Raw genomic sequence first — 18,888 nt, 5'->3', positions numbered from 1 at the left:
GTACATCCCTGTATGTTCAGGACTGGGAGACCTTTCAGCTTTCCTTGCAAGCATAGGCTTTCTCACTGAGCCACAACAGATATAGCTGGATATCACTGTTCCAGGGATTGGATCTGTTTTCGCTGGTGGGTGTCGTTGGTGGGACTTCTTCTCGGGTCAGAGTAGCTCTTCAAGTCTGGACTTCCTCTCCTTCTCCGCTGAGGGTTGCTTCTCTCCCTTTCAGTTGTGAAGAACGTAGGCCCTTGCGACCTAGTCTTCTATCTGAAGTAGCTTTCTTCTCCTCAGTCGAGATTTAGGTACGGATGAGAAGCTTCTTCGGTCTTGCTGTCCTAGGAACTGTTTCCTGGGTGGCATGTGACTCTCGTTTAGGGTTCCTGCCCCATGTGCTCTGATAGAGATGTGCCCTCCTAGGACCATCTCTCATCTCGCTCCGGCTTTGGCATAGAAGATGGAAGAACAGGTGAAGGGGATCAATACCTCGACTCCTTCTCGATGTCGTAAGTGGACTCCGAATCCATCGGCATCTATTGTCCGGTTTGAGTCCTTCTTGTTCCCTTCCTCCTTGGACTTTGTATCGATGATCCAGATCAGTCATTACTTTGTCGTATTAGGCAGCTGTGGTACTTTCCGAAAAGGCTCAACATTCCTAACCTGGATGTCGTCGACGTTTTCGCTAGTACTATCTCCCCCAAGGAAGAAGTGTCCAAGGATACATCTTTCTCCTGGCTTCGTGAAGAGATCGAAGGAGGTACTCGGCAGCTGGCGACGACGATACCGGTACTTTCCACCCGAGAGCTCACTAAGTCAATGGCTTGGTCCATCCCTCGCATTCCAGAAGTTTCTGTCAGTCTGGAAGCAAGATGTGGTCTCATAGACCACACTCTTGTCTTCCTATGGTCTTGCCCACAGGCCCTTGGAACATTTTTTCCTTGGCCCTGTGGTGGTTGCTCAACAAGTTGTGTTTTCTTACCTGGCTCCTTCAAGAGGACTAGTAGCATCTCGCCTAAGGTGTTGGTTCTGGAAGTGAGAAGGATACCAAGAGTGACTGGCCTCTCTTCCTCCTCCTTCCCTGTCCTCCTACTTCTCCTCCTTGGGGATGAGAATAGGACTCGAACCAATACTTGCTGGATCTGGCGTCTGATGTGGTAAGACTACACATTGAGCACCCATTCTATTTTTCTTGTAGAATCACAGAAGCAATTCTGCTCCTTCCTCTAGCAAGGGGAGGAAGGAGAGACTGGCAATAAGGGAAACCCTATCTCGGGTTTTCTTTACTGCCTCCGACTCTAAGATTCTTCCCGCCTATTTTGTATGAGTTATGTTTCCTCATTCATGCGAAAAGTCCAGTATGTGACATTTGATCTTGCAGTTCCTACACACTGATCAATATGTCAGAGGCACGGTACCCGTCCTTGCTCTTTCGACCAGGAGTAGCCTAGGTGTGCAGAACTCCAGTCAGTTCAAGAGACTCTCTCAGATTCCTCCCTCCAACCAATGAGTCTTCCTAATGTAAAGGAACAATGGTTTGTATATTATGTCGAAACAAATCACAATTTTTGAAAGTAAATTGTATTTTTCCTAACTATACAAACCGGAGGTCCTTTACATTACATTTTATGCCCGCCTCATGCCACCCCTCAATCTGAACCTGGACCGAAAGGCAAACTGGAATGTTTACATAAGGGCAGGCGGGTATTCCCGCCTACCTGATGGTAGTTACTGCCTAACCACCTTGTTCAAGCATTAAATGGCCGTGTCCAGCTTCACCGTAAGTAATTCCTAATGTAAAGGACCTCAGGTTTGTATAGTTAGAAAAAATACAATTTACTTTCAAAAATTGTAATTTTTCTATTTCAAACTCGTTATCATGCTTTAATGTTTTGGAGTAGACTATGTCCATGTATCCCACCTCCATTCAGTGTGGGATTCAGCTATGTAATTACTTCGTAAGTTACTTGTATGAAAATGACATTTTCATAATAAAATTAAGTTTTATATATACTGTACTTAGCAAGTAATTACAGAGTGGAGCCTGCCCTTCTCCCTTCTTATGGTCATGAGGGCACAAACAAATTGAACAATGGCTGCCAGGTTGTTCCTACTTCTGGTAGTGGGCGGGGCTGTCACCTACATGAAAACAAACGAACGAGCACTACCTTTAATTTCAAAAAAAGTTGCCACATGAGGTAGATACATTAGCTAAGTAATTACTTGGAAGGTATATATACAGTAAAACTTAATTTTATTATGAAAATGTCATTTTGTTGCTTTCAGATGTTATTCATAACTTTCAAGCATTTTCTTTGCATCTTTTTGTTGTTATTGTTTTAGTAAAATCTGGAAAATAGGTATGGGTAGATAGCTTATTGTACTGCAGTTTGAAAGAGGACTCTTCCGTAAAGCGAGAACTTTTGACCGTGTTTCTGGAATATTTATTGTAGATTTTTTACTGTAAGATTCAGTATTGTACTAGTTTCCTTTTTTTTTTTTTTTTAAATCTCACCACCTACACCAGTGAATGATTAAACTCTTTGTAAGTAGATTAAACTAAAGTATTTTTTTATTAGATTGTCTTTCTGTATATTCCTTAGAAATAAAGTAGAACTGGGATGTAACCATCATGTAATAGTAGTTGTAAGTTTGTTCCAAAACTAATTTTCTATGCTCAGACTGTCATTTCTTTTCATAGGATTTAAAAGAACCAGTTATTCTGGCTTCTACGTTTAGAAACTGTGGTATGAAACCTTTGAAAAATTTAGAAGAAATTTGGTAATCGTAGTAAGTCCAAAAGTTAGTCATTAGCATGTGCATGGCTTAAAAAAAAAAAGTGTTTCCTTTTGTGAAAACTTTTCGAACTTCCAGTGAAATATAAACCATAGTTTTACACATGCCTTATTGCCAGTGTAACTGGGGAATGGTGCTGTCCTTCAGAGAGTGGTGATTCATTATTAATTAGGTTGGTACAGTAGTGTAGGGAGTTTCCACAGGATTCAGAAGAGTATAAGAAGAACTAGTTTAAGAAGAGTGACTCAGTGATTTCAAACTACTGTCATTTCTAATAATGAAAATAAAATACTATAGTTTGTTGCGACAGTAACACCAGTACTTTTCATTATTCATCATGCTACAAAAAGATGACATCTGGCAAATGCTGTTGATTGAGAAATTAGATCAATGAGCAGAAACAAGTTAGGGGTGGCTGGACTAGTTGCTTAAATTATCTTTATGACTTGAAGGTGATTTGGGTCGTCCTAGTTCATTTTGTTTGTTTTATTCGAAAGTGATTCATTTTTATTTTCTTAACATACCTTTGGAGACAGCATGATTAGTTATATAGTTCAATAACACCTAGAGTAAGTCTTGCTTCTCTGCAGAGGTTTAAGATTTCTAACAAACAGATAATCTCCCTTAGCAATAGTTGATAATTTAACGAAAACTATTAGAGAATCTATATAGATCACATTCATTCTTTCAAGCCTTCTGCAAACTACCTGGTAAGGGTCTAATTAAGATTTATTGAAGCCAGCTTCATTCTCAAATAAGACCAGTAATAAGGCATGTGAAAAGTTTTGTATTTTGAAACAAATAACTATACTAGAAATGACCTTTTTCTCATTTGTAAAATGAAGAATCAAAACCTGTCTGAGAGGTACAAAAATACATCTAATGGTGTCAAATATAAAACCATGTGTTGAGTTTAAGATTTTTATATTTTAATTGCAAGTTTTAACTTACAATGAAGAGTGTGTGACATGTTTTTGGGTTGATTCATGAATACTGAAGAGTTGATTTACTATCAATAAAAGCTTTTAACTAGTTCTCCAGTCGAAATTTCTTTTCCTTTTTCTTTACAAATTCTGTTATTACACCTTGTTTGTTTGCTTTTTCCCATCATTTTTTTGTACCAGCATCAAAATATTAACATGCATGGTTTGTTTTGTGGAGATATATATTTTTTTGGTTTTAATGGATTATTAAGGACTGAGGACACTTAGCTTTATTTTGGTGTCAACTAGTATAGCTTACTCTGGTTAAAACACTACCACTTACATAAAATTGTCTCTGTCTTAATACATAAATATAAACATAGAGTAGTTTTATGTAGGGGCACTGATAAGGAAAATAAAAGAGATTAGGAAAAGATGTAACCATAGAATGTCAAGTTTCATGACCAGAGTATGGTGGGAAAATAATATTACAAGTGAGGAGTCACTGGAGAGGTGTGGTATCAAGAGGCCAGAAAAATGGATCTCAAACACTAAGATGGCTTGGACATTTGATGAGAAGAATCTTGGAGCAGTTCATCAGAAGAGCATTAGATATAGAACTAGCAGGATGAAGACCAGTAGGAAATCGTAGAGACAGGTTAGATTAAGACCTAGACCTAATGAGAGTTCAGGCAGAAAGAGCACTGATGTTTTACGTATACCTCATTAATTGATGTTATTTGTGAAAAAAGAAATGTGGTTTCCTCTCAGGGTTTCCACTCAGGAAATCAAGCTAAATATGGTACCATGATGGTCTTTTTTTTCCTAACTGATCATTCATCTGGTGATGGAATGCTTTCAATTCCTGCTTAGGAAGAGAAAGGAATCTGAAACTGTACAAAGCTACTTTCACAGACTGAGTAGCTGGCTGTAAGGATAATGAAAAAGAAAAGTAGGTTGTGTTGACTGTAATTTGACCCAGATACACCTTATGTTGTAAGTAGAGTAGTCCTTCCTCAATAGTGCATTGTATGAATAGTGAACAAGTCTTTGTACATTGTGAGGTATTCCATGCATATGGAGCAATCCAGTCCTCTGTAAACACAGAATCCATGAGTTTTATATATGGTCACCTTCATTAAAGAACAACCTTATAGTGTATATTTTCAAATGGTCTTACACAAATGAGTGTGTGTGTAAAGTGAGGGCAATTTTTTTCCCAAGAATCACCTTTAATTTATCCTGATGTCCCATACATTGAAGTATTTATTGATAAAAAAAAACTTGTAGTGAAAGCCAGTGACCACACCTTGTGTAAGTTAGTTTAGATGTGCTTCGGTGGTTATTGAGGGATGTGCAATATTCCTCTTGATATTCCATTAATTCCAAGTTATCTTAATGTATTGTCTATTGCAGAATAAAATGGCATGCATAGAGTGGGTTTGTATCGTAGGGATCAGTACCCTTATTACTTCAAAATTTCAGTGGTTTGGATATTGTTCCATTTATTCAGGATCTAATAGTCTGAAGTTTTTATCATAGTTATAACAAATATATACCTTCTGTTTCTACTTCCACTGATCTTTGAAATTATTAATTCATCAAAGCACAGTACTGAAAATGGATCTCGTAATTGTATGGTACATTAACACTTATTATGCTAAGAACATAAAATCATTTTTGGATAACTTAAGCATTTTATAGAAAGTTATTGATTATTGTGTAGCAAGTGCAGCTCATTTTGTAAAGTTGTCTTTTTTATCCTAGTGCAGAGCTTGTCCTACTAAATTATTTTCCTTGTCAATGAAAGCCTTCAGTACTCTGTGCTTGATAAAAAGAAAAAAAACCTCCTGCTGTCTAGATTCCTTGTCACTCATGTTGACTGTTGCTCCTATAGGGAAACTCCGACAGTAGGCCGTGCGTGGAACACTGTAGCCTCTTTTTACATGGTAATTTGACCTCTAATTGTATGTTGCACAAATTTCAGTCTCTCAGCTGAGAGTAAGTTCGTCAGGGTGAGTCTTTTATGACACTGTTGAGTCAGTGGTCTAGTTAAACTGCTATATAATCATCATTGCCTCCAATGCTGTGCAACACAAAGTGCCTCTGAGAAATTCTGCCACTCAACAATTTCAGAGAATAAAGATGACTATAATCTCTCTCTCTCTCTCTCTCTCTCTCTCTCTCTCTCTCTCTCTCTCTCTCTCTCTCTCTCTCTCTCTCTCTCTCTCTCTCTCTCTCTCTCTCTCTTCTTGCACTTACCTGTAACTACTTCACAGTGGAATTGTTATTTTACATTATCAAGCCTTCTGGTAGTGACTTAGTATTTCTTTACCATGAAACTTATTGTACAAGAAAACAGAAACATTCCTTTTGGTCTCTCTTCTCTGTAAATTAAAAAATGGATTAACCTTTGTATACAACCAAAATCATTCAGATTTATGCTATTTGATATGGGGCAGTACTTTTTGAAGCTGTCACAAGTAAACTAATCAGTTTTTCATCTTTGGTGTTCAAGATATTTCTATCTTTGATAATTGATTTGGTAATACTGCATTTTCTGTTTTAAACCATATACTTGTACAATCATTTTGAAAAATGTAACTGTAATTGGAATACTACTTGCTTTAGGTATACAATTGCTGATACCTGTTAATATCACAAACATTTTGGATGTGCTCAGCTTTGTGTAAATTTGTAAATTTTTGAGAAAGCATTAAAATAACCATATTATCATTCTTTATTGAATATTTGAAATAATATTGTAGTAAAGTACTTTACACTGAATTGTCAGCCATTCAGAAATGCGCTTTTATAAAGTTCCTTCGATTTTCCTGACCATTTCTGATGCTGGTACAAAAAAGTGAATCTGTGTTGACTTTTCAGGAGAACGCATAGCAGATTCAAGACCAGTTTAGTCTCCTGTTGAAAAGAAGTGTTTGTCCTTCGATCAAAACCCACAAGTTATGCAGGAATACTTTTCCAGTTGAGTATGCAATTTGCACAGGAAAAGTATACATGTCAGTGTGTGATGTATCAAGCAGACATTTTGGTCAACTGTTATAACTAAAAATACGTAAAAGTACAGTAATGTCATATCAAAGAGAGAAACTTAATCTTCCAGAAAATGGTAAATTTACATTAAGGTACTTAATTTTCAACAGAATATTTTTGCATGTTAAAAGACATATATTTTTTATAATGGCTTCCAGTGAAACCCCTCTTAGAAATGCAAGCTTGCTGGGGTTGCAGTTTTGTTTTTGTCATAGGTTTTAGTGTTTGAAAGGTGTCTGTGAACCTTTCTTGATCTACTAGGGCTAATACTAAAGCTTTTCCAAACTGATGTTTTCCCTTGGGTACTGTGCAAAATGAGGTACTTGTATTGTAAGTGTCTCAAATATAGAGAAACAATAATTTCCATTGCATTTGCCATGATGAATTAAGAGAAGGTACAGAAGAATTATGCCCTTTTAACTAAATGAGAATTAATATTTAACTACGTTATGCCATTTCAAAGCTAAGAAAGTACAACCTATTTTTTTACCGTGCAGAAGTGAATGTTGGAAATAAAACCATATGCGCTGAATTGTCTCAGCACCACATATATTAGAATACCGTATTTATTCATATTTATCCTAGGTCATTTTGTAAGATTATTTCATAGGTTCTTATATTTTAATACTGTTCATCTATTTGGAGGTCATAGAAGGTTATCAGCGCTGTTAACTGTTGTTTTGGTAGCACTTCTTGTGCAGGAGCTTTGCCGTGAGTGTGCGTTTTTGTAGCAGTTTATTTCTTTCAGGATGTTTTTGGGTTACGGTATGGTGTTGAGTCATAATTACTGATGTTTGTTACCAGGTTGGGTGCTGTTATCATATTTGGAATACTTCAGTTTTAGTTATGATAATGGACTGCAAGATTTGTGCAATACATGTATACCACGAGTGCCATACATTTTGACTCAAGTCTGTGAAACTACTTAATAATTTACGTGGAAAAAGTGATGTGAATGACTGATTTTACTTTGGTAAACTGTATAAAGTAATATATGATAACGCACATGTTTGTGAGATGCTGGTGAGGTATGCAGTTTTTGGTGCACTTGATTTGTAGTGGGATTTTAAATGTTTGTTGAATGCAGTGTGATTATTTGGTCAGCTTCAGAAAGTAAGCAAATAGATCCAGATGAGAATGCTATGAATAATTTCACAGATTGTTTATAGATCAAAAATGAAATTATCTGTTAGGATTCTTGATGTGGTCAGGGCAAAGTTTGAATCACAGGGATTGGTGAGTGTTGCACTCTGAGTAACATGACCTTTTTTCTCTCACTGTTAGTAATCATTATTTATGTGCACCTCTCAACAATTGTATGTGCAACTAATCTTACTACTTCCACCTTCAACCCAGAATTAGCTTTTGTTCCCTTCATCATCCTCAGTATTTTAGTGTCATTAGACATGGTTACTTATCCACATGTTTCTGAAGCCACCATTAAGAATAAGTCTTACTTGTCTTACTGTTTTAAGGTATAATTTTCATTCATCACGCTGTTTTACCCATTTTCAGTGGTCTTCCATTACAGTATATAACTTTAGCTGTTTTAGCTCTTCCACTTTACTTGGCACTACCCCCGAGTGCCAAGACATTTTAGCCTTTTTATTTCAACCTTTTGTCTATGACGTGTTGTATATGTGCTGACATTCTGCCATCAACTAATTGTTTGTCCTCATGGCATTGTTTTGTAGTGAGTCATCACATCCTGTTGCATAACTTGGGTGTAAGACGACCATATTGGTACCTTAGGCCTATTTTTTTATTTACTTGTTGTTTTCTTCTCTATCACTCTTATAGGGCCAGTTTTCCTTTCCATTTTTAGCATAATGGCCTTTTCCTGTTTTTATTCAATTTGTTTTTCTTTCATACATGAGCAAGTTAACACAAGTATAAACTGATTCAGTGTAAGGCTTCGGGTGTGATCAAGGCCATCCTTTTGAAACTGGTCTTCATAATAAAACTCAGGAATTTCAACAGTCATTCATGAACCATATTCAGGGACTCTGTAGTATGCCTTGGAAGGCCACTTGCTTGAAGCTATGGTAATATAATTTGTACATTCAATACTGGACTTGTAGACAGCATGATACTATCAAGGACTCGCCTTTCATTTACATGCCGTAGGAGATATCCTCCGCCACTTATGGAGTTTATAAATAGGAGCTTTTCATTAGTCACATTGGAAATTGATGAGAGCCCTAGGTTGACCTTACAAGCTTTACTCTAGTTTAGACTTATCAAGTTTTCTAAAGAGCAGGTCTCATAGAGCAGTATCTCAATAAAGTACCCTAGTCACTTTGAAAGAAACAATACCTATATGAGGTGCTATTTTTTTTAAGTATTTTTTCTGTGAACATTTGTGTGTGTATGTGTGTGTGGAATGTATGAATGCTTTTTCTTTCATTTATAAAGGAAAGTTTATTGAAAACCTATTGTTGATTTTTTATTTCATCTGAACACTTTGTATTGATGACTTTATAGAACTGAACTGGTTAAACTATTCAATATAGTATAAAAATAACCACTTCATTAACTACCCTAATCCTTTTGATAAGGAAGGACTTATTTTTTGCATCCAGTTCATAATGAACAGAATTAGGTAAAAGCCAGCAGAACAAAGTCCTTTTATGACATAGAGCGAAGCATGCTCATGAGACATCATCTACACTGTTTAAAAGTGAGGACTATGTAAATGGAAGAAATCTTTAATCTATTGAATATCTCCAGTAGTTTCTTAAGCTCTTCCATAACAATACCATACTAAACATGATAAGTTAGCTCCTTAGGCATCATTTCCCTGTTATTCAAAAACCTTGCAGTATCAGGACCCAAGCAGAGCTATGAGGAGCCTGGTTGTGGTGCTATTCTGATCAGGGTATAGTCTATATTTTTACTGTGGTGAAAAATGGTAAACTGTAATTTCCAAAATTACTTTGCTGTGATTAAAACAGAATTTTTGGGAAGTGAATAGCAAAAAATATTTGTGCCTACCTGTACCCTTACCCTGCCGTCTCGTTTTATACTTTTCTGTCCTTGAAGTAGACTACCTGAATATCCATATGTTTAGATTTTGCTAACCTCTGCCAACATTATTGAGTCGACTCATCCTTATGTACTTTTGTTAGTACTGTATTATCCAGTTGAGAGGTGCAAAGTTTCATTTCCACCTATCCCAAACTTTTGTCATTTTCAAAATGCAAACCATATCCTTATCAGGTTAATCCAAACATGCTAGTCCTTGTCAGCTTATATTTGCCTGTGCTTGAAGATGTGACAAACATGCTTGCAGCAAGAAAGGGAGAGCCAATTGAGGTCAAGACTGACATACGAAGTGAAAGTTGCTAATCTCTGGTGTACATGATTGTTCCTACCAACTCAGATGTAATTGTCTAGTAAAAGTGTTGTTCCCTTTTTTGGATTGTGTGAAGGTGAAATTAGCATCCAAATAGATATGGATCTAATTGAATTTTTCCATGAGGCTGTAAAATTGTTTACATTTTTTGGTGGTGTTTGACAGGTGAAATTGAAATCCTCATGGGCACTTGGATCTAATTGAATTATTTCCATGAGGCTGTCTTGGTACTTTAGATAAAAAAAACCCATTTGTGTTTGCAAATATACAGTATGCTTGTATGCTTATTGCTCAAAGGTCGTTTCTAGACCCACGATTATATTTTGGAGTGAAAGTTTGACTGTTGGGATATATGAAGGCTAAGCTATCATACTGGTAATAGAAGCAGAGGTGGAAGTGTAGTCTGATAATTTTTTTTTTCAGAATTTTCCTTGAAAGACTACAGAATTCAGAATATGTAAGAGTTCCATTAAAACTGCCTTTCAATATTCAGTGACCATTAGTCAGTGGAATTGTGATATTCAAGTGCTTCCTTTTTTTCCCATTGAGGGTGAAGTAAGCTATTGTTGTAAGCTATTGTTAAGTGATGTTCCATTATTTTCAGGAAAAGTTAAGATGTCTTCCGTGGTCTAGTGTCTAAGATACTGTAATAGCAACTTTTGAAAGATTAAGAATTTATATTTGTTAGAAATGGAGTACTGTATTGTTTTACAGTGTTTTAGAAAAATTTGGGTTTTTTTCTTATTTAAAAGTTAAAGTAAATATTGTATCAGTTTTTGAAAATATGTTTTGTTGGAATATTATGTAAATATGCTGTATGCAGTACCTTGTTTATATACAGGTGCATCATCCAAAACTCATTAGGAAACAACACTTGTAAATCCAAAAGACTGCCATTTTTTAAAAGTATGATTATGAGTCATTAATTTTAATATAAAAAAAATCATGTGGATACAGGAAAAGACAATGTAAAACCATTTAAAAGCAGATTTTTTTCCAACAGACTTTACTGAAAATTTGTCAGATGTCAGAGATACTTTGCATGGTTATAAAAGCTGTTGCTCTCAGTTGTTGGTCAGTTTCAAACATAGAACAGCATTTCTGTATGAAAGGGAAAGTAAAAGTCTACCACTGTATCATATATAAGCAATCTGTGAGTCAACTTCTGCTGTTTGTTACTGTTTATACTGTGCAATTCAAAGGTTTTTTTCAGGTTTCCCATAAGAAGTTCCGTCTGATAGACTTGCACATTGTACTTTTTCTGTGCATCCCTAATGTTGAAAAAATAAGTTTAAAATAAGGCTAAAGCAAGAGAGAAAGGAATTAATCATAGATTGCCTTCAATTCAGGTATAATTTGGAAGTGTTGCATATTGTATATGCTAGTGTACAGTGAAAGTATATTTATATATGGGAAATATCACAGTATTGTACTTAGGTATAGGAATTGAAACTCCTTGCTTATGAACAAACTTCATTGAAATTACTCAGATAAGTGCAATGTTGATTTCATGCTAGCTAAATACTTGTTTATATCTATTCTGGTTGGAAAACTAAAAGTTACTTTTACGAAGTGATAGTTCATTCAGAATTATCTGAAATAGTTCAACAGGAAAAAAGTCTTTCATTATCAGGATTTTAGCCAGGATGGATATGGTGTTTTCTACCACATGCAGTATTAATATACTTTTTGTTCTTACATTGTGTGCCTTTTCTCCATAAATGAACAATCTCTGTAAAGTGGTAGGGGATGCTTGATCAAGATTGACTTCAAAATAAAAATACCATAAATCATATGATTTTTTACTTTTGACAAGGGTTTACACAATATTTCAAAGAACACTCATAAATTGTTTTGTGAGAATGCGCAATATTTTGTGGCCCGTCTTTCTGGTTAAATAGGCCTTTATTTCATCACAGTCCTGGTAAATCACAATTCCCTTCCCTGTACATCAGTGCTCCTAACACATACTCCCCACCAAAAAAATACTTCACTTGGACAGGTATGCATTTGGAACTCTCACTATGTCTGGTGGCAATAAGTCATTCCCTGAAGGTCTGCATAATGCATGCAAAATTTATCATTTTCTTTTATCCATATTCCAGTTGGGTTTACTTATTTATGCTTTGTTGACATTTTGTGCATTATTTTGTCAATAGTAAGTGTTTTTCCTTCACTGTACAAAAGTTTCGTTGTAAGTACCTTTTGCAGCAGTTCCAGTACCCATTCTGTTTGAACTGTCTTCACTTTGTTTATTGATCTTGTGTTTTGTTAGTCTTAAGTGTTTTTTTATTTTATCTTTTGCCAGTTACAATTCATTCTACTTACATTTGTAGCTTTTATTCTTTTAAGTGTTGAGTACAAAGTTTAGTTCATGTACACTTAATTCTGGTTCTTGTAAAGTGTCACTGTTGTTGCACAAGTTCACAAGCCCTCCCTTTTTTTTTTAGGTAAAAGGATACTCTAATACAAGTACATGCTAAATGCTAATTATTTGTAGTCACTAGTGAAGAACTGTTCAAAAGCATTACTGGAGCTCCTTGTCATAGGTCAATAAAAAAGTAAAAACAGGTGTGCAGTTTAGCCAATGATACTCTAGCAGATCAAAGCATAGCAAGAATTTTGATAGAGTTTTGGTTGCTATGGGCTTTCAAATGAAGCATATTTTTGCAACTTCTTAAAGATCCCTATTTTAAGCTTAAGGCAGCCACATTCCTGGGCAAAATTTGACTCTACACCAGCAATTGTTGCAAAGAATAAGTTAGTGGCAAATGAAAATCAAATTGTTTACACTCAATAGCAACAAAATGAAAATCAAATTGTTTACACTCATGTATACACCTGTAAATACATATATATGAGGAACTTACACCCCAAAACAATAGGCAACAAGCCAGTTGGTCTCTATGAAATTAGACCACTGTCGCTTGTTTATGAAATTAGACCACCGTCGCTTGTTCCCGGTTGTTTAAAATTAAAACAACCCGATTCCCCCAGCTCCCTCCAACACCAAGCCATTCCTTTCTTTGTCGCTGTCCATTGCACACAGATGCTTGACAGCTCTTTGTTGTATTGGCCAGCAATCTTACTTTTAATTATTTGTGCATTTGTCTGCAGGATTACAGAGGATTTATCCAGTCATAGCAGTGCGGCTTCATCAGCTTCAGTGAACATGACGCTGTACTTCTTACCGCAAATGGACGCTGTACTTCTTGCCGCAAATGGCTAAGTGTTAAACTTGTTTTTGACAGTCATACTAGTATGTCTGTTCTAATTGTAGGGGGCATGACTGCTTCGAGATTAGCTGTGATCAGTGCAAGGATTGGTCTGATTTGCAACATCAGTAATACGTGTCTTACATTAAGTCAGTATTTATTAGGAGTACTAGCAAGTGTAAGATTAGAGGTAAGCGTGGCTTCAGACGTGCAAGATAGTAGTGTAGGCACTCCTTCATTCTTGCCCAAGGACGTGCAAATTTTTTCAGAGTTACCACATCACTGCGAGAAGGTAGATGATTTGGTTAAACCTGTTACATCCTCTGACTCTGAGGCAGGCTGAACAATGAGATCAGGTGTATCTTTCAATGATTTGAGCTCTATCCTTAGTAACTACAGAGATCATGTAAACAGTCAGATCTTAGCTGATGTTGTTAGGGATTTGGCTAATGTTTATTCCAGACACCCTGGTCCTGTTTTGGGTTCACATGTGAGCGATCCCATCGCAACAGTCAGTGCATTCAGTACCACACCATTCCACAGGTAGTGGGAGTGTTCTGACTGGAGTGCATAGCAGGACCATGGTTACTAGTCTCCCTTTCCCCTGATATTCAGCTAGATGGGGATAGTGATGTAGATCTTGAAGGCAATTGGGAAGATCCGTGTAGGCCTAGGTCAGGAGGTTATGTTAATGAGACTTCGTTTCAGGCCACGCGATCGTGTACATTATGGGATGGGAAAGCTGTAAGACCTGTAGCAGAATTATCACCCATGCAGAATTTTGGATTCTCTGGAGTTAATTCAGGGTCTGGCTCATCTTGTCGTATGCTAGATGGTTTGGGGGAATTATCCACCTCAACCAATTACTGAAATGTTCATTCTGATTCAGGGGATAGCTTGGTTTCTAGTGTGGGTAATAACCTTCATGCTGGTGGGAATGTTGGAGGAAGCATCACCTTCTTCCCTTCCACAGTGGAACCTTCATGAGATTGTTGAAACAGCATGGGACATTGCTAATGATAGGGCAATTGCCAAGGCTTTAGAAGGTAAACCAGCCATTCTCATCTCTGCTATGACATCCAGGAAGAAATATTTTAGAGTTTCATGTTCCTCATGTTCAGCTTAGGCACTGAACGAGAATATGGCTATGTTTTGTCCGCTCCTGGTAAGTCTTTGAAGGCTCAGGTTGGGATTTCAGTGGATGATTGTTGAAAGGGGCCTTGGGTACCATGACAGAGATTGTTAATTCTTTAGTTTGGGTATGGTCAGCAAACAATGCCCTTGTCTCAATTCCATGTCTTATTGATGACAACCTTTCACTATACCGTCAATTGATGAATAGTTTTGATACCTCCCAGAAACAACTTATGTCAGAGGTGTTTAACCTTAAGTTCTTCCTTGTAGCTAAGCATAGGGACTTTTATTTAGGATGTGCCCCTCCCACTTTTTCAGACCTGATCATGAAGAAATATAGAGCATTGTCCTTCTTGGGAGGGGGGTCTTTTTGATGAGGCAGTTCTTGAAAAAGCCCTAGATGATTCTAGTCTTGAGATCACGAGGAGGCGTGATCAGGCATTAAGCAGAGTAAGAATAAGCCTACCCCTGTCGTTCACCAGCCTTCCAGTTCTCAGAAGCCCCAAGCTTCAGAGAAGATGAAGTGGGTTTTGCAGTACCAGTCTGGGGGCCCTCATAAGAAATTTTGAGGAGGGAATTCTCAGGGTTTCGTCATTGGTAGGGGTAATTCTTCTGCTTCTTCTGGGGCAACAGTCTGCTTTGCTTGGCAGGGGGCAAAATTTTGGGAAACAGGGGCCATCTCCCTCGCGGGGAGCAATAGTGGGGCCAGCTAGGACAGTACTGGAGAGTTTGGGAATCCTTGGGAGTGGAACAATGGGTCATCCAAGTCCTCAAGGAAGGTTGTATGGTTCCCTTGGAGTCTGTTCCTTCTCTGTTGAATACCCCTCCAATTTGACAGTTATTCTCCCACTTCAACCAAAGGGAGAGCTCTAGGGGCCGAGATAAATTCCTTAGTAATGAAGGGAGCAGTGGAACCAGCTCCACTTCCATTGAAGGGGTGCTACAGTCGGATATTCATTGTCAGGAAGGCAACGGGAGGTTGGACACCTCTTATAGATCTCTCTCATCTCAACAAGCATGTGCTCAGGACTTCATTCAAGATGGAGACACCCAGATCAGTTCTTGCAATCTGTCAGGATGATTGGATGTTCTCCATCAATCTCATGGATGAATTTCTTCAGGTCCCCATTCACCCTCATTCTCGTCGTCATCTCGGGTTTTGTTGGGACGGGAAGGTATGGGAGTTTTGGGCAACGTGCTTTGGCCTCTCCACAGCCCCCCAGTTATTTACTCAGTTGATGGCCCCAATGTCAGGTCTCCTTCACTCTCGAGGCATCTGAATTCTCAGGTACTTAGATGACTGGCTAATTCTTGCGAGCAGCCTAAAAGAGGCTTTCCATGCTAAGGAGTTAGTTATAAGTCTATGTTCTCAGTTAAGTTTAACAATCACTCTCAAGAAGTCTGACCTCATTCCAAAGCAGGAAGCTATATATCTAAGAATGAGGATTCAGACTATAGTTTTGAAGGCTTTTCCAACACAGAAATGAATAGATACAAATCAAACATGTATAGGAGAGTTTTGGGTCAGGAAAGTCCCCCGGTATCTCTGTGGCTTCATCTGTTGGGATATTTGAATTCGTTGATAGCACTACTTCCCTTGGGGAGACATTGGGTTTGGGCACTGCAGCATATGATTCACAGGAAATGGCAAGAAGACCAAATGGTCAGAATTCCATGGGAGAGTCTTCAACGGTAGGTAATGGATTAGTCTCCTTCGAGGAGTTTCTTTAAAATTACAATTTTTGAAAGTAAATTGTATTTTTCCTAACTCTACAAACCTGAGGTCCTTTGCATTAGGGAATTACTTTCAGCATAGGCTGGAAACGGCCGTTAAACTCTTGAGCAAGGTGGTTAGTCAGTAACTACCGCTAGGTAGGCAGGAAAACCTGCCTGCCCGGATGTAAACATTCCAGTTTGCCTTTTGGTCCAGGTTCAGATTGAGGGATGGCATGAGGTGGGCATAATATGTAATGTAAAGGCCTCATGTTTGTATAGTTAGGAAAAATACAATTTACTCTCAAAAACTGTGATTTGTTCCGACACGATACACAAACCGTCGGTCCCTTACAAATAGGGAGACTCACTGGTTGGAGGGAGGAATCTGAGTGAGTCTCCTTAACTAACTGGAGTTCTGCACACCTGGGCTACTCCTCCTGGTCGAAAGAGCGAGGAGGAGTACCTGAGCCACTGACGTATTGATCGGAGTGCAGGAACTGCAAGATCAAATGTCAGATACTAGACCTTTTCGCATGAGTGAAATAGGCTGGAAGAATCTTGAGTTGGAGGCAGTAAGGAAAAGCTAAGATAAGGTTTCCCTTATTGCCAGACTCTCCTTCCTCCCCTTGCTAAAGGAAGGAGCGGAATTGCTTCTATGATTCTAGGAGAAAAATAGAACAGGTGCTCGATGTGTAGTCTTACTGCATCAGCGCCAGGTCCAGCAAGTATTGGTTTGAGTCCTATTCTCATCCCGAAAGAGGAGAAGTAGAAGGATGGGGAAGGAGGAGGAAGAGAGGCCAGTCACTCTCGATATCCTTCTCACTTCCAGAACCAACACCTTAGGCAAGATGCTACTCGTCCTCTTGAAGGAGCCGGGTAAGAAAACACAACTTGTTGAGCAGCCACCATAGGGCCAAGGAAAAAAGGTTCCAAAGGTCTGAGGGCAATACCATAGGAAGACAAGAGTGTGGTCTATGAAACCACGTCTTAGACAGGAGTGTGGTCTATGAAACCACGTCTTGCTTCCAGCCCAACAGAAACTTCCGCAATACGAGGGATGGACCAAGCCATCAGCTTCGTGAGCTCTCAGGTGGAAGGTACCGGTATCGTCGTCGTCAGCTGCCAGTACCTCCTTCGATCGCTTCACGAAGCCAGGAGGAAGATGTGTCCTTAGATACCTCTTCCTTGATAGAGAGAGTACTAGCGAAAATGTCGACAACTCCAGGTTAGGAGTGTCGAGCCTTTTTGGAAAGTACCACAGCTCCCTAAAGGACAAAGTAACGAATGATCTGGATCATCGATACAAAGTCCAAGGAGGAGGGGAACAAGAAGGACTCGGACCCAACAATAGATGCCGAAGGGTTCAGAGTCCACCTACAACATCTGAGGAGGAGTCGAGGTATTGATCCCCTTCACCTGTTCTTCCATCTTCTACGCCAAGGCCGGAGCAAGATGAGAGATGGTCCTACGAGGGCACATCTCTATCCGACGACTCTTGTAAGGGCGCGTGCAGCATGGGACAGGAACCCTAAACGAAAGTCACATGCCAACCAGGGAACAGTTCCCTGGGACAGCAAGACCGAAGAAGCGTCTTATCCATAGCTAGATCTTGACTGAGGAGAAGTCTACTTCAGATAGAAGACTAGGTCGCAAGGGCCTATGTTCTTCACAAATGAAAAGGAAAGAAGCAACCCTTGGCGGAGAAGACGAGGAAGTCCAGACTTGAAGAGCGACTCTGACCCAAGGAGTTCCGCAGCAACACCCACCAGTGAAGATGGCTCCAGTCCCTGGGACAGTGTTACAGAGGACTTCAAGAGATATCCAGCTATAGCTGCTGCTGCTCGGCGAGAAAGCCTATGTTTGCAAGGGAAGCTGGAAGGTCTCCCAGTTCCAAACACACCACCAGGATGTACTGCCTGAAGAACTGCTTCTTGTGTAGCTGCTACAGGAGGTTGGATCAAGCAGAACTCTTCTCAATGCCTCGGCTATCGAGTCAGGTGAGAGGCGAAGTCTTCCGGCATTTGTCTTTAACTCTGGGTGAGCAATGCTTTAGAACCCCTAGCGAAACAGACAAATACAGAGGGAAAAATGTAGATATCAAGTTTCCCAGAAAGACAGCATGCCTCGTTATAGCTGCCCCTGGGTCTGGTATGAAGGAGCGAGAAAAAACTACCGACTTGTGCAGGGAGGCAACAGAAAGACGGTAGGGATTTCTCAGTCAAGTAATCTCTTCGTGAATCTTCGAGTAAGCAACACGTCCATCCCAATCACTCAAACCCGAGGCCAAACTCGCCTGCCAATACATCCCCACCGGGGATGCATCTGGCTAATTGAGATGTCGAGTGCGCTATAGAACACTCAAGTACTGTACTTGCAGATGTCGACAGATGAAACAGGAGGAAAAAACAATTCCCTCTTGTTTGTCGACAAATCCCGCTACTGTACTGTGGTTTGTTGTTCAACTAACCACTGAGTGTCGCAAAACTCATCCTGAATTCTCGGAAGGCCAGAAGGCTGCCTTGAGCCCAGGATGGTGATGAAAAGGTACTATTCGTCTCGGTCCCACACCTTCAAGATAGTCTTACAGGTGTGCGGCTATTCCTCAATCGGTGAATCTGTAAGTAGACACATGATGTGAGGGGAATACACAAGCATATTCGAAGGTTCCTTCAATCAAGCATTAGCCTAACTCCTTCCACATATTTCG

At 38.9% G+C, this 18,888-nt stretch overlaps 1 protein-coding gene across 3 annotated transcripts in view; it reads left to right on the top strand.

The window, feature by feature from the left end:
* LOC136845310 (sugar transporter SWEET1-like) overlaps positions 1-11,909 on the top strand; it is a 164,159-nt gene extending 152,250 nt beyond the window's left edge. For 2 of the 3 annotated variants that reach the window (XM_067115523.1, XM_067115524.1), the window contains exon 6: positions 6,594-11,909. In XM_067115523.1, coding sequence (XP_066971624.1) covers positions 6,594-6,625 — 32 coding nt within the window. In that variant the 3' untranslated portion in view covers positions 6,626-11,909. The remainder of the gene's footprint in view (positions 1-6,593) is intronic. The other variant, XR_010855140.1, reaches the window with a different exon arrangement.
* The last annotated feature ends 6,979 nt before the right edge of the window (positions 11,910-18,888 follow it).

Source organism: Macrobrachium rosenbergii, chromosome 13 (assembly GCF_040412425.1).
Source record: "Macrobrachium rosenbergii isolate ZJJX-2024 chromosome 13, ASM4041242v1, whole genome shotgun sequence".
Classification (NCBI taxonomy): domain Eukaryota; kingdom Metazoa; phylum Arthropoda; class Malacostraca; order Decapoda; family Palaemonidae; genus Macrobrachium; species Macrobrachium rosenbergii.
This window is presented reverse-complemented; position numbering and strand designations above follow the sequence as displayed.